General features: G+C 47.4%; 1 protein-coding gene across 1 annotated transcript; it reads left to right on the plus strand.

Moving 5' to 3' along the window:
• Window positions 1-13,896: 13,896 nt before the first annotated feature.
• On the plus strand, window positions 13,897-15,896 carry LOC138557982 (dentin sialophosphoprotein-like). The gene is made up of 3 exons (XM_069642641.1): window positions 13,897-15,564; window positions 15,692-15,783; window positions 15,866-15,896. The coding sequence occupies exons 1-3, from the start codon at window positions 13,897-13,899 to the stop codon at window positions 15,894-15,896; spliced, it is 1,791 nt and encodes a 596-aa protein (XP_069498742.1).
• The last annotated feature ends 787 nt before the right edge of the window (window positions 15,897-16,683 follow it).

The following is a 16,683-nucleotide window of genomic DNA, read 5'->3' on the forward strand; positions in this document are numbered from 1 at the left end:
ATCCACCTCTATTGGAATGGTGTCATGTTCTATGTTGACTAGTGGTGTTGGGTTTACCCCCAACCCTTGCTGTTGGAAGTAAGCATTCAGATACACATAGGCAACAGGGTTTTTCAATTTCTGTCCTCTTAACTTTCACTTCCAGTGAGAATTGTCGGGTCCTTTCTGGGATGGCGATTTCCTCTCCAATCTGAATTTCAACTGCATAAGGCAGCAGATGAGCTGACCTAAATGCTTTCTCTGGGTCATCAAAGCCCATGGGATTATCTGCTATTTGGGACCAAGCTTTGAAGTTTATTAGGTGCAAACTAATGGCAAAGCGATTGAGAATGTCACTGCCTAAGTAAAAGGCAGCAGTGAAGTCTCGCACGACCCAACAATTATGGACTATGCTCTTGTTGCCTATGGAGATTTTGAGCATACACCTGCTTAGCAGGAGATGTTTGGAATTGGGTGTTTCCAGATCCATTTCCCATTTGTCTATCAATTTAAATGTGGGAATGGCTGGATCTTTTGGGAGTTTGCGGTGATGAAGCTCTTACCGTTGTTCCCACACACTCAGGCGAGAACAGAGTCCTCCCCTTCATTTAACTGAATAGGGATGAACAACTGCTCTCCAATTTTCTGAATATCAGCCAGGCTCTGAGCTGATTTCTCATCTTTCCGGACTATACGAATGGGAATTTCTGATTGTGAATTTGTAAAGAATTTCAGAGTGTTTCCTTCCAGTGTGGTATGCCACCTTAGACTGGAAGGAAGGTTGATTTTCAGAAATAGAGAGGACCCCCCCATCACCAGTTTGTTGTCCTACTGCTATTATGGTCACGTCTGGGATTTGATTATTCTGGAAGTGAAATTCTACTTGGTCAGATTTTCTTTCAACCATGTGGCATGTGCCGTTTAAACTAACATGGTTGACACTTTGTTTTAATTGTATTGGTTCGTTAGTCTGGGTCCAGAGGACCTTGTTTACACAATCTATTAGGGTGACAACCTTCGCAGGAGGTCATTCCCTAGTAAAGAAGGGGTGCCCTCTGGAGTCACCACTATGACCGGGTGCTTCACCTTGTGTCGCCCAATTTTAATATCCAAATCCGCAGTCCCCTCGACAGGAATTTCCTTCCCGTCGAAGTTCTGAAGTTGTCCAGGAAGAGGGGTGAGAGGGATTTGGTATTTCTCCCCCCTTCCCGAATTCAGTTTATCAAAGGCCCTTTTTGACAGAAGGGTAGCTTGGGATCCAGTGTCCACCAGTGCCAGAATTGTACACTGCCCCTGTATTTGTACCGGGGCATAGAATCTTCCCTCCTTCTCCTCAAGGAGCATAGATAATGTACATTTTTGGACAACTGGTGGGTTAGTTTCTTGGTTTTGGACACTGATATAGAGGTGATTTGGGCAGGAGTCTGTTTGGAGTCTTGGGAATCTGAAAGAAAAAGGTGACAGCTAGATATGGGAGAAGTTTTGGGTTCCCCTGATTCTGATTCTGGGCTGACCCCCCCCCTTTTTGGAGGCAGTCACCAGGATGGGTTTGAACCAGGGGATTTTCATGCAGTTGATTCTGGGGTTGGATCATGGGTGGTGCTAACTCAGTCCCCACATCTACCCAGTCTAGATTTGAATCCTTTCGGACCCATTTTTCTTTGGGAGGAGGTCCCCCATCTCTGAAGGAGAAGATCCTTTTCCCAGGATCCTCTGAGGATCCCTCTCCTTCAAACTGGAAGACTTGTACCTCCTCCTCAAAATGGGTCTTTTTGGGCTCTTTATTTCTCCTACCACCCCTCTGCTCCTTGGGTGGCAGATTTTACACTGCCCTTACCCTTGTGCCTCCTCCCTGGGAACAGGTGGGTTGTCGGGGTTCTTCCCCCATCATTGCTCTGGAGCACCAGGTCCTGGGTTTGAGGCATTCTGTGCCGCCATGCTCATCTGAGGGTTCTGTTGAGCCCTCAGCATGCGACCCAGATCCTGTGCCATGTTTTGGACCTGGCGCTCTAGTTGTGACACCCGCCCAGGCTGATACGGGGTTCTCATTTCTCCCCTGGGTTGATCCCGGGAAGGGTAGCTATCCCTTCTCCCAAAATACCCCGGGTTTGGAAAATGTGGGTACCCCTCCACCCTTGGCCTCCCCTCTCCCGGATTAGGCTGTCTGGGCTTGGGAAATTGGGGAAAGAAGGATGGATTGTTTTGGGTTTGAAAGTTTTGCGGGTACCTCTGGAAGACATTCTGTCCAGTATTTGGGGGATTACTCCCCTCCTGGGGGAAGTGAGGAGGGAAGTTCCCTGGGTTAGCTACTGTTTGGTTGGATCACCCCCCTTGGGCTGGAGGAGTCCACACATAACACAGGATGGGTCTATTCCCCTTGTAGCGGGGGCTGAGGTAGTCAGGGGAGTTAGGGGTCCCATTTGTGGGATTGCTTCTCTGGCTCCCTGACTGTGATTGGCCCGAAGGCCTTCTGGGCGTGGGGTTGCTTTGATTCTGTGCAGGCAGGTTTTTGGGCCCCCCCATCTCCAAATCTAAAATGGGGGCAATATTCACCTCCGCCACTTTAGCAGCAGCAGGGGTGTTGGTTGTTTTGGGGCTTTTTGGATTATTTTTGTTTTCCACTGGCTTTTGCACCTCATAAATGCGTGTGGCTTGTTCAATGACCCAGTCTAGCAATCTTTTCTCGTGAACGTCTCTCACTAGCTGGGTCATGATGTACTTGGGGAGAGCGTGGAAGAACGTATTCACAAACTCTTTGCTGTCAGTGCGCACCCCTCTGGTGGTCTGCGCAAAGGCATGCTTTAATTCTTGAACAATTTCCTGTGGGGCCTGATCTTCCCCACATTGCAAGTTGTAGGCTGCCTTGCGAGCCTCCTGAGGATTCCTGTGCACAGAAAAATGTTTCAATATGGCTGCCCTATAGGTGGACCATCTAGAATGATTCTGGTGCACCAGCCCCGCAAAGAAGCTGGACTGGAGTACTCGGGAGAGAAGGCCCATTTCACATATTGAATACAGCTTTGGCTGTCCTTCAAATGGAAAGTTTCCATCATCTGTTCAAAGAGCTCTAGGTGCTCCCAAACTGAATATTTCACGTTCTTATGATAGGGCGTGATGACGCTCCTTATCGCTTTGATTTGTTTTAGGGGATCCTTGAGCAAGGCCCTTTTTACCTTGTTGGCCTTCTTGGTTCGGGTGACCCTGGTCCACTCCTCCTCTGACTCAGAGCCACTGCTACCAGAGGTGCCCGTCTGGTCTTCTAGGCTCTCCCGGATTCTGCAAGCCTGGGAATGGCTGGCAGAATGTGGGGGCCGAGTTTCCTGTGGCTCTCAGAGGAGTCTTCTGATTCTTCCTTGCTCCCAGGATTTACTGAGTACCCTCCTGTCCCCTCAGTCCTAGCTGGGCAGAGGTTTTTAGGATGCCCTTAGTGGGCCTACTCTCATGGAGTTCCCCACTATATTTTACAGCACTTGGGAACCCATACCCAGATGCCTGCCCATCCATTCCTGGGAGGTGCTGATCTATGAGCCCCATATTCCTGATTGGATTGAAGTCTGCCATCCCTGTGGCCCTTGGCTCATGTGCGCCAGCGGACATGGGGTTGGCAGAGTCCAGGGATTGGAAGAGATGAAGGCCTCTGGTACTAGGGTTCCTGAAGTTATGCTCAGGTGTTTCCCTTTCCCAGCTGACCTCATCTCTCTCAGCCCTTGCTCCCTGTTGCCATGCAAGAAGCTGGGCTTTCTGTTCCTCTATCAAGGTCTTGCTAGTTTCTATCAGTTGTTCTTGCATAGCTACCTGTCTGTGGAGCCTGTCATTTTTCTCACAGAGAGCCTCATCGTCTCTCTGTGCTTCCTGTGTCATTTTAGAGTACTGGGCCAGTTTTTGCTGCAGAAGGGTTACCTCCTGAGTCCTGTCCATACTGGCCTGGTCCTTCCATGCTAGAGCATCTTCCACCCTCCTGGGGTGCTCTAACAGTTTCTCATGGTCTTTTTGGAGGTCACCCAGTCCCTAAAGGTCCAGGTGATTTTCTACCATCTTCTCTTTTAAATAACTGACCTCCTGGCCTAAGGTGTCCCTTTCCTGAACAAAGGTATGCCTCTGGGCAGCCAGGTCATCCCTCTGTCTTTGGAGCGCACCAGCTTTCTGGCGCTCTTCATCAAATTCTGCTTGGGTGTCCAGGTCTTTGAGAATTAGTTTATTATTCTCTTCTTTTTCTTGGTCTAGGCAGCTTTGCAGGGTGACTGCCTGCTCTGCGCATGCTCTATTAAAGTTTATTTGCTGTTCCAGCTTTTTCTGGCTCTGTAGTAGAGAGTCCAAACTTTCTTGCTACTCGTTCTGCAAGGCCAGCATTTTGGTATCCTGCTCTACCTTCTCCTGCTGCAGGATACCCATATCATCTTTTATTTTTGTCAGTACTGTCTGATTTCATATTCTGACTAACGGCTCCTCTGCAGCATCTGCTCTGCAGAGTCCAGATCAGTTTGGGCTTTTTCTAATGCTTGCAGTTGCTTGTTTGGCAGATCTTGGCCTTCGGCATATTTGTCCTGTATTGCTCCAATATGGAGGTACAGATATGCCGCTATTTTGCAATCTTACTTTGCTCTTCTTTTACCTTAGTGGACATATACAGTTCACTCAGTACCATATGTAATGAACCCTGATCTTGCCATTTGTCTAATCCTGTTGCAGTGGTCTGCTCTTTAATTCCCTGTGGTATGTCTTATCCTGACATCCTGGCCCTAGCCCCCAATCTTGTAAGTGATTTCAACCCGGCACTCCACCTAAGTCAATCCCTAGTGTGTGATGCACAATTGAAACCCTTAATTCTTTATTTATGTCTATAAGTTATTTTATTTCTGAATGATGTACCCTTATATCACGCCCTCTCTTTGTACCCCCCCCGGTCACACTGAACCAGGAAGCAGGCCGGTTTGCAAAGTTAAAATATTTATTTTTAGTATTTCACAATATATATATCACACTATTCTAATGGTTATACAATGATCACCAATGGGGTGATTTCACAATAAATCTCTTTAATCGCACGTAGTAATCATAAGAACAATAATGCAGCATAGAACAATACTTTGTGTGGGTTCAATCAAAATGCAATATGATTACTCTTTCCCCCTGCACACTACTCAACCCCCCCCAATATGCAATATAAAGAGATGGAAGGACAGAAAACAGGTTTCAGGAATACAGAATTCAACACAGGAGTATCAATCCCAATTTCCCCCCAGCAAACAGAGAGAAACAGGAATGATTGCAAACTGGTCTTTGCATGAATGGTAAAAACACTGAAAATGGATTTAATTCACTAAAATGGTTTCAATACTAGTGGGAGCCGCTTTGCATGAATGGTAAAAACACTGAAAATGGATTTAATTCACTAAAATGGTTTCAATACTAGTGGGAGCCGCTTTGCATGGTGTCAGACAAACACTAGCAATGAATATTGAGTAGCTAGCAGGTTGAAAACTTAATTCTGAGGTCGGATGCAATGAACAGCTATTTCACACGTGATAGATTTGAGCCAAACGAAAAACTTGCGGCAAACTTTTCCGCGCGTGGTAAGCGCAATTGTGGAAAAACTATAAGGAGCTGGGAAGCGGTTTTGGGTTCATAGGAAAGCTGTGGATGTTAGCTTCAATTAGACACTTACATTTCTAGCATAAACGGTGAAAAAGTTATGAAGGTTTTTGTGGAGTTCGGTTTTTTCAGAAAGAGCCAAAGTAGCAAAACAAGAATGCGCTTTTTAAAATTACAAACAAGGTTTCTTTACACTAGGGGAGACTATGAAGATACAAACTACACGATAGCACAGCCACCAGCCCAGGATATCACTGGATGGTTTGGCCTGCCGAGACGCTCGCCTTTCTTCAGAAAATATATCAGTGCAAAGATGATTTTAACATTACTATTACAAAGGACTATAGGGTAAGAGAAAGAGCTCAGGCAAGACAAAATATTCTAACAATGCAGTTCTGGATGTAAGTGAATTGGTTTGGATAGGATGACTTATGGACAATACATTTGCTAGTGACAATCCTATGCTGTGGATACTCACTACCAATGTTTGGAATGGACCCATCAGGGATCTGGTCAGGGTGACTTTCTGGACAGGAATTCTGCTAGCACACCGGACTGGACTCAAGGCACTCTGGTTCTGTAATCAGCAAGGCACTCTGGACACCGCACCTTGGGACTGGACTGGATCTGACGGGCTCTGGTTCTGGTTCGCAGCTATCTGGTTTCAGCTCGGCTCTAATGGGTTGGATCTTTGGATTCTGGCAAGAATTCTTAGAAAGAAAGCAGTACAGCACAGCCAGACTGTTCTTTTGTTCCCCTTAGCGGTCTGGGGTAAAATCTGGTTTCTGGATTTGTAAAGGCCAAGCTGAGAATGGTTCAGCTTTGGAAATGGGCCTTTCTGCTTTCAAAGTTCTGGAGTTTGGAGTCTGGAATATGGATTTCTCTTGCAAAGTGCTCCGCCAGCAATCGGTTGGTGGGTGAATGTGTGTGTCTTTCTAGGTCCTAAGCTGTCTCTATTTATGTATGTCCTAAAGGGGAGGGTATGCTGAATTATACTAGGCACACCCCTAGGTATTCTATTGGTTAGGGTATTTCCTCTCTCTTGATTTGAGAAGAAAACAGAGTGTCATCATGATGATGTGTTTTATGATCCAGGGAAAAACTCCCCTCTGTTTTTGCATATGAAATCTACTTTTCATACAAGACATATTTACAATTTTACAAACTTGATAGCAATAGCATATCTCTATCCCATATGTTGTGGAGCAAGTATTCATCCGAGCCCCGTCGCGGTGAGAGTTTGGGTCTAGAATTGGCAATTTTTCGCACTTTTGGTCTGGTACCCAATGTCGGATTTGTCCATAATTGTACACATATGTGCGCATGATATCTGGGCATAATCATATGAAGTTTCATGTTTCTGGCATCAAAACAATTGCTACAAAACCACAATTTCTGCAGTTATGTCCCTGAACATAGCACAGAGTTCTGAGTACTTTTAAAACGTACCCAAAAATTTCACATTAACAATACTGTAATTTTACAATTTTTACAAATTCGCAGTCCTTTGTCAGTCCTTTTCAAAAATATACTTTTCTGTGCTTTAAGATAAACAAAACTGTCTGTTCCCGCCCTCAAAGTTTCTGGTGGCTCAAGATCAATCCCCACCTCTTTCCTCTGGCAGGGGCTACTGTTGACACTTTAATCTGCATATCTTTTCAATCAAGGAAGTCCATTGTATCTCCCAGGAGCAGCAGCCCAAATCCCCTCCCCTCTTCATTAACACTTGAATGTGAGTTCCTGGGCCAGAGGGCAGAAGGGAGTTGCCTTTTGTTGGGGCAAACTGTGGAATTTGCTTTGTAGTTCTTTGGCTTGCATCAGGTTACTTTAAAACTCAATTTGTTACATTTTTCTTTGATGAAAATATACTTGCATTTTCAAAACAGGCAAACAGAACTCTAATTCCAGTCTTTTAAAACATAGAGATTAAATAGTTGCAACCTATATTACTTTTGATGGTAAGTCACTTAATTCCAACCATTTGATTTTAACTGCACAAGTTTAAACTTCTAATGCAATTAAATGACAGCTGTCATACAGGCGGCCGGTGGTACTGCGCCCATATTTTGACAGATTTTCACAGATAAGCACACATATTAATGTGGATATTCTGATGACAGATTCTGCTTCTCCTGACATTGTGTGCTTATGTGGATTCCTTAAATAAAGTGACGGGTAACACCCATCAAGGATGTTGGATATTTTCTGATGTTTTGAACCATTATTTCGTAATTTCAGAAACCAAGGGAAAAAAAAGATTTCAGAGCACCTCTGGGTTTCCTTGCAAAAAAGCACTGCCTTTCATGTAGTTTCCATTTTCACTTTGTGGGCAGCCCAGTGACAGGTTTCATCAGTGTGGTCTCCTGTTCCACCACTGACTCAGGCAAAGTAGATTGGCAGACATCTTTTCCGGTTTCACAGCACAATTTTCATAGGTTTTGTGCACAAAGGGCTTTTTGCAGCCATTTTGCTGGTTCTGGTGCCACCAGCACACGGTGATGTCACAGGGCAGAGCCTAGTGGGTCAGTACATCCCACACATGGCACTCCAGACTCTCTATTACCCAGGATGTGTATTGGACTCAGACGTTCCTGCGCACATCCTGGAGGCACACACACAAGGCATGCAGAAGCCCGCAAAAACATTGGGTTTTGCGGGAAAGTGCATGACCAAATAAGGACTGACCCAGGTCAACTCGACCTGGGGAAGGTGAAGGGGCAAGGTGGCCAAAGGACAGGACAAAGAACCTCGTTGCATGGCCATCTTGGAGCCAGGCCACCTATTCGTGCCTAATGCGGTTCACATGGCAGGACAGGGTTAAAAATAATGCAAAACCATAGCTGCCACCAGTCCTGTCCTTGACACATTTGCACAGTTCATAAAAAGTCAGCGAGAGTATCTAGGGCCTTTGGAAATTGACTAGACCCAAGTACACTGTACTGGAAGGTACATTGTGTACTGCTTACATCTTGCACAACAGTTGCAACATTGGAAAAGGACTAAGGCAAACAAAGTCTCCCTGTACTGACTGTCTTAAGGGCATGTCAGTTTCCCCATAAAAAGTGAGCGAACGCCCAGAGGAGTGCAGTTGAAGGCTGTGCTTCTCTGGCAAAGTCAGCCAATTGTGTCTAAACAGCAGCAAAAAGTTTGGGGGTGTACACATGGAGGGAAAATTGCATACAATTATGAAATCTTTCCTAACAGCAAACAGAAAGAGTGTAATGTTCCCTCACACACAAACGTAGTACTGCCCAGGCAGCAACCATGACAGTACACAGGCACAGCCCCAAAGGCAGACACGCATCTCCTCATTGCACACCCCACTGCCTAACCACCCCTCTCCATTCAAACACCAGAATAACTGAGGTGCCATCAGTCCACAGCTGGAAGGTCCCTGCTTTACCAATATCAGCAAGATGAGGTCAAAGCAGCCTTCAATTATGCCGGTCAGGGAGCATCTGCTTAAGGAAAGGGATAACCAGACAGTATGGCCTTCAGAGTGGAGTAGGCAGTTGCGGCTGGAGTGGCACAGTGTACAGCAAACAGGATGCAAAAAGGTGACCCACTACACATAATAGAGGACCTGGCTGGATGGCGCACATTTTGCTTCCCTTACACAATTTGGGTAGGAATGAGAGCTCATTCTGAAGAGGGTATGGGAAGGTAAATCCAGGCATGCTAATTTCTGCTACTAACACACTAGCATTAGATAGGTGAGAGTTACCCAGTAGCGCCAAATGACAAAAAGGGCATGTACGTTGAACCATAGCTTAAATACACAGCGTTCCCATCGAGACTCAATTGAGAAAGCTAGTGGACAGAACAACAACATGTCTATCACACAACCAATACCATGCAGAATAGAAGCTGCTCGTAGTAAATGGGGCCCCCTTTTCTCATGTTAAATTTGTCAGGTGGGAACGCACCCTGCTACGGGCCTTCCTTTTGATAGGATTTTTTATATAACCTTTACATACATTTAAAAAGAATTATATCAAAATGTTTTTATATCATTTTGATATGAAATGTATATTTGATATAAAGTGGATACCATTTTATATCAGTTTGATATAAAGTGAAGATACAATTTATATAAAAATTATGTAAACATTGGGGCAGCGGGTTGTGGTGCTGCTTTACCGACTATGGAGGAAGAAGTGAGCTCTGAAGACAGGGACTGTAAACTTAGGGTTTTGCAGAGTGAAGCAGCAATGACGCGAGAGAGGGACTCCACCCACGGTGATATGCAGCAGATATACATATTATAGATCGTATAGATGATGTCATGATGTTATAATTTTAATGACACAGGCTAGAGAGTTAGAGAGTATAGATGGATATAGCTTTGATATAAAATGCTGAGCTACAAATAGGTCTGGGACAGCCCTAAGGCTATGATGGGCCAGAGGGACTTACAACCTGGATATATAGCTTTTGCACTAGGGATGGAAAACATGTGCGCTCTTTCAGCTTTTTTAGGGGCTATTGGATGTGATATCGAGGAAACAATGAGTATGAACAGCTACAGTTACGGAGAGGGGCAAACACCCCCTGGAACCACACAGGTTTTGAGGATAGTTACACCCCTTAGTCTTATGTGAAATGATGAGCTGGAAGATGCTCAGGATTTGATGGCCGACTATGTATCCAAAGACTTTTGGATGACGATGATGTAGTTATGGAGCTCCCAATCGCAGCCAATGCAGTCTCTGAAGACAGTGGATATCAATCTATGGTTCTGCAGGCAGCAATGACGCAAGAGACTGATACCGCCCACCGGGCACTTCATGAAAAACAGGGTTGTGTGTGCGGGAGTGAGGAGTGCCAAGCTATAGCAGAGACTAATAATAATTACGGTGCTTGCTGTTCGAATCAACTTGAAAACTCAGGGCCTTGTGATAATATCCTATGTAAGGACTGTGTTTTGCTAATGGAGCCCAATAGCATTAAAGACAATGCTATTATTTATTGTTCTTGCTGTTCAAACAGATTGAAAACCCAGGGGTTTGCGATAACAGTCTGTGTAAGGAGTGTGTCTTGCTAATGGAGACTGATACAGACATGACGGGTCTCTTTTGCGCTGATATTCGGGCTACCCAGGGGTTTATGGCCATAGTGGCTGGGGTGTGTTTAAAAAAACACTTTTAGAGATATTGCTATAGACATAACACAGATGATCCCCTGCAGGATGCTCACAAGTGTTTAACGATATCTTAGGCTGATAATTTGATATGCAAAAGATGTTAGGTGTTGAGCTCTAAATGTCCTGTAGATCTGCTGCACTTGACGCAGCCGCCCACACCTCACCATGACTGCATCCCTCCCAGCTAGATCCAGGGTGATAGCCTCACTTTGGAGCACCTCCCACCCCCCTTAACTCCTCCCCTCTCCCATCTCAAACCTTCCTACCCACACCATGATCTCACCCCACCCCCTATCCAACTCCCAAGCCAGAGGAGCCCGCCAACCATCTGAAGACCTCTGTTTCTACCGCCCCTTCCACCTATCCGCCTCCAAGCATACTGCCCCCTGATCCCCTTTACCCCTGAGTCTGCCCCACCTTCTCTCCACTGAACCACCCACCCACCCACTCAAACCCACCTTCACCGCCCCTACCGCCCCCACCCCCTGCACTTTCCTACTGTCGACTCCCACTAACACCCACCACCCACCATATCCCTTCCCCTCCCTAAAAACTGCACGTCTCGCCCTGGCAAGAACAGTGGCCACATCCCCTTTGCCCCCGAGCCCCCTACCCTCTCACACACACCAACTGCACTCAAACCTCTGAAAAAAGAAAACAAGCCTGGTCCCCTTCAATCTCCAACTACTGCCCACCCCTCTTTCCTCAACCCATCCCCTCACTCTCTCACCCCCACCATCACCACCCTCCACATCCCTCACCCCACTTCCGACCCCTCTCCCTCGTCTTCTCGCCCAACACACCTACCATCCCTAACCCAATGCGGCTCACCCTTGAATCCCCAGTTCCAAATCCCTCTGCCCAACTGCTATCCCGCACACACCCGTCCAACTCCATCCTCCACATGCCCACCCCCCTCCTCCGCCCGCGTACTCTTCCCAACCTCCATCGACCGATCCGCATCTTTCACCTCCCAGATCCCGCTGCCACCCTTCCCTCTCCCTCCTACCCCCAACCCATGCCCGCCACTGTCCGCAGCCACTCACCCAACTCCCCCCACCACCACCGCTACAACCTCCAGGACAACTGCCCATTTTGAAGTAAGATCATCCTTTTTAATGCCCGCTCTGTAGCAAATAACAGACACAGCATCTTTGACCTCCTTGCCTCTGACAATCCAGACCTATTCCTTATCACAGAAACCTGGTTCTCCGACGACTTTGCCCCTGTTGCTCATGAGGCGTTAACCCCCGACTACTCCCTCATTCCACTCAACAGACCATCTAGAGGAGGTGAAGTAGCAGTCGTATTCAAATCACACTTCTCCGGCTCACTCATCGACTGCCAGACAATCACTCCTTCTTACGAATCACTTCTCGTCAAACTATCACTCCCCCTGACGTTCTCCCACAGCTTCCTAATAATCTACAGACCCCCCCCACCGATATGACAGACATTTCACAACCAACCTCTGTGACTCTATAGCCACCATCCAAGTAAACCACCCCTCTCTCACTGTTCTAGGGCACTTCAATATCTGGCTAGACATTCCCACCAACCCCATGACACACTCACTGGTTGACTGCTTTGATGCGCTTAACTTCCGCCTCCGCATGAATGGCCCAACTCACACTAAAGGCCACACCTTGAGGCCATCTTTAGCTGCCACGACCAGATACATCTAACCACTCCTGTACCTGTCATTTGGTCTGATCACTTCATTGTCCCTTTCACCATCCACTCACCTGTCTCCATGACCATCCTTGCGCCAGCTGCCCCCCTGTGCCGCAAATGCTGGAAGAAGTGAAAGATCCTCTCTGACCTAGCCGAAGCTCTGCTTCAAAAACTTCCCTCAACCATCCCACATAATGAACCCTTAACCATCGACTCCTTTGACTCCTGGCTCAATATCTCACTAATATCACTCACCCCCACTTGCCTATCCTCTGCTGGCTGTGGTCCTAATCCCAGATGTTTTACACCAGAATTTAAGATTGCGAAACAACTGAATAAATCCCTCGAACGCAAATGGTGGAAATGTAAAACCAACCTGAGTAGATCCACATCGCCCTGCACCATCGCCAGTGCAAAGCTGGAATCTGAAAAGCTAAAAAAGTCCACTAAAACTCTCAACTGTAGAAACCCCAGCAAGGAACTCCATAAAATAATTTCTGAATTCGTCAAACCGACCTGTACATCAGCCTAATCGACCCCACCTCAATCGCTCTCTCTCCACTTCTACACCACTGATCTCAACAGAACAACCTCCCTTAACAACAAACCGGCCCTCCTCTCACTGCCACATAATACGTCCACCCTATCAATCACCGCCTGCCCGCCACGGCAACAACAACTCCACCCACCTTCAACTCTTTCTCACCGATCTCGAGAGACACATTTCTTGACCTTCTCTCTGCTCGGAAACCATCTGGCTCCCCCTTGACTCCTGCCCCGCCTCAGCCTTCAAAGAAATATTCCCATCCACCTGCGCAGGAGAATATACAAGAACTATTGTAATGTCGAGACTGGACGACGCTAACTCCCTCTCGGAGTCCGGCATACCACCTCATTAAATTACAAAGAGCACAAAACGCTGTGGCCAATAAGCTTCTAACACTGGGCCCAACAGACCACACCTCTCCAGCTCTCAGAACTCTCCCAGTTGGACGAAGGGCCACTTTCAAAACCCTGTGCATCACACACCGAGCAGTGCACAAAACAGGCCCGATATACCTGCAAGACAAGCTTAAACCATACCACCCACCGCACACTCTAACTTCAAGCTCCGCCCTCCTCTTAGTGATACCAAACACCAACTCAGTCAGGATAGGAGGATCCTCATTCTCAGCCTTGGCCCCCACTCTATGGAACTCTCTTCCACCCCACACCTTACTCACAGAAGACTACTTGTCATTCCGCAAACTACTGAAAACATGGCTCTTCCCATAACACAAATGACCTCCCAAGATATGTCCAAATCTCCCTGCAACCGAATGATAAAACACACAACAAAGCTGTCCTACCTGGTGCACACCGACATGATAAGACTTAATGGATGGATCAGAGGGACTGATAGAGTGAATGGAGTCGAAGGATGGAGTAAACAGAGTGAATAGTCACAGTAAACAGAAAATCAGAGTAGATCGAACAGGGAAAATAAAGGAGTAAATAGAGTGGAAGGAATGGATAAAGTGACTAAAATGGATAGACTGAATGGAACGAATGGAGTGAATGAAGCGGATGGAGTAGATGGAGCAGATGGAGCAGATAGAAAGGATGGAGTGAATGGAACAGATTACGCAGATGGACTGGATGGACCGGATGGAGTGGATGGAACGGATGGAACGGATGGAGTTGATGGAACGGATGAAATGGATGGAACGGATGGAGTGGATGGAAAGGATGCAGTGGATGGATCGCATGGAGTGTACGGAACAGATGTAGTGGACGGAACGGATGGAGAGAACAGAACAGATGGAGTGGGCGGAATGGATGGTGCGGATGTTACGGATGGCGCGGATGTCACGTATGGCGCGGATGTCACGTATGGCGCGGATGTCACGTATGGCGCAGATGTCATGGATGGCGCGGATGTCACGGATGGTGCGGATGTTACGGATGTTATGGATGTTATGGATGTTACGGATGGTGCGGATGGTGCAGATGTTGCAGATGTTGAGGATGTTACGGATGGTGCGGATGGTGCGAATGTTACAGATGTTATGGTTGGTGCGAATGTTACGGATGGTGAGGATTTTGCTGATGGTGCAGATGTTGCGGATGTTACGGATGGTGCGGATGGTGGGGGTGGTGCGGATGTTGTAGATGGTGCAGACAGTGTGGACGGTACAGATGGTGCAGATGTTATGGATGGTGTGGATGTTACGAATGTTAGGGATGGTGCAGATTTTAGGGATGATGCGGATGTTATGGATGGAGCGGATGGTGCAGATGGTGCAGATGTTACGGATGGTGCGGATGTTACGGATGGTGCGGAAGTTACGGATGGTGTGGATGTTATGAACGGTGCAGATGTTACCGATGGTGCAGATTTTCCGGATGGTGCGGATACTACGGATGGTGCGGATACTACGGATTGTGTGGATGCTATGAATGGTGCGGATGTTATGGATGGTGCGGATGTTATGGATGGTGCGGATGGTGCAGATGTTACAGATGGTGCAGATTTTACGGATGGTGCGGATACTACGGATTGTGTGGATGCTATGGATTGTGTGGATGCTATGGATGGTGCGGATGTTATGGATGGTGTGGATGTTACTGATGGTGCGAATGGTGCAGATGTTACAGTTGGTGCGGAAGGTGCGGATGTTACGCATGGTGCGGATGGTGCGGATGTTACGGATGGTGCGGATGTTACAGATCGTGCAAATGTTATGGATGGCGCATATGTTGTGGATGTTACGTATGTTGCAGATGGCGCAGATGTCACGGATGGCGCGGATGTTGAGGATGTTACAGATGGTGCGAATGTTACAGATGTTACGGTTGGTGCGGATGGTGTGGGTGGTGCGGATGTTGTAGATGGTGCAGACAGTGTGGACGGTGCAGATGGTGCAGATGTTATGGATGGTGTGGATGTTACGAATGTTAGGGATGGTGCAGATTTTAGGGATGATGCGGATGTTATGGATGGTGTGGATGTTACGGATGGCGCAGATGGTGCAGATGTTACGGATGGTGTGGATGTTACGGATGGTGTGGATGTTACGGATGGTGCGGATGTTACGGATGATGAGGATGGTGTGGATGTTATGGACGGTGCAGATGTTACCGATGGTGCAGATGTTCCAGATGGTGCAGATTTTACGGATGGTGCGGATACTACGGTTGGTGCGGATACTACGGATGGTGCGGATACTACGGATTGTGTGGATGCTATGGATGGTGCGGATGTTATGGATGGTGCGGATGTTACTGATGGTGCGAATGTTACTGATGGTACGAATGGTGCAGATGTTACAGATGGTGCAGATTTTACGGATGATGCGGATACTACGGATGGTGCGGATACTACGGATTGTGTGGATGCTATGGATGGTGCGGATGTTATGGATGGTGCGGATGTTATGGATGGTGCGGATGTTACTGATGGTGCGAATGATGCAGATGTTACAGTTGGTGCGGAAGGTGCGGATGTTACGGATGGTGCGGATGTTAAGGATGGCAGATGGTGCGGATGTTACGGATGGTGCGGATGTTACAGATCGTGCGGATGTTATGGATGGCGCATATGTTGTGGATGTTACGGATGTTGCAGATGGCGCAGATGTCGCAGATGGAGCGGATGGAGCGGATGGCGTGGATGGAGCGGATGGCGCGGATAGAGCGGATGGCGCGGATGGCGCGGATCTTATGGATGCCGTGGATGTTACGGATGTCACAGATGGTGCGGATGGTGCGGATTGTGTGGATGGTGTGGATGGTGCAGATGGGGAGGAAGTTACGGATGGTGAGGAAGTTACAGATGGTGCGGATGTTACGGATGGTGCGGATGTTACGGTTGGTGCGGATGTTGCGGATGGTGGAGATATTGCGGATGATGCGGATGTTACGGTTGGTGCGGATGTTGCGGATGGTGGAGATATTGCGGATGATGCGGATGTTATGGATGGTGCGGATGGTGGGGGTGGTGCGTATATTGTGGATGGTGCGGACGATGCAGATGGTGCGGATGGTGTGGATGTTACGGATGTTAGGGATGGTGCGGATGGAGCGGGTGTTACGGATGGTGCAGATGTTATGGCTGGTGAGGATGGTGTGGATGGTGAAGATGTTACGGATGGTGCGGATGTTATGGATGGTGCAGATGTTATGGCTAGTGAGGTTGGTGTGGATGGTGCGGATGTTACGGATGGTGCGGATGGTATGGGTGGTGCGGATGTTACAGATGTTACGGATGGTGCAGATGTTAGGGATGGTGTAGATGTTATGGATGATGAGGATGG

The sequence above is a fragment of the Ambystoma mexicanum genome, chromosome 1q (genome assembly GCF_040938575.1).
Source record: "Ambystoma mexicanum isolate Mex_15411 chromosome 1q, UKY_AmexF1_1, whole genome shotgun sequence".
Lineage (NCBI taxonomy): Eukaryota > Metazoa > Chordata > Amphibia > Caudata > Ambystomatidae > Ambystoma > Ambystoma mexicanum.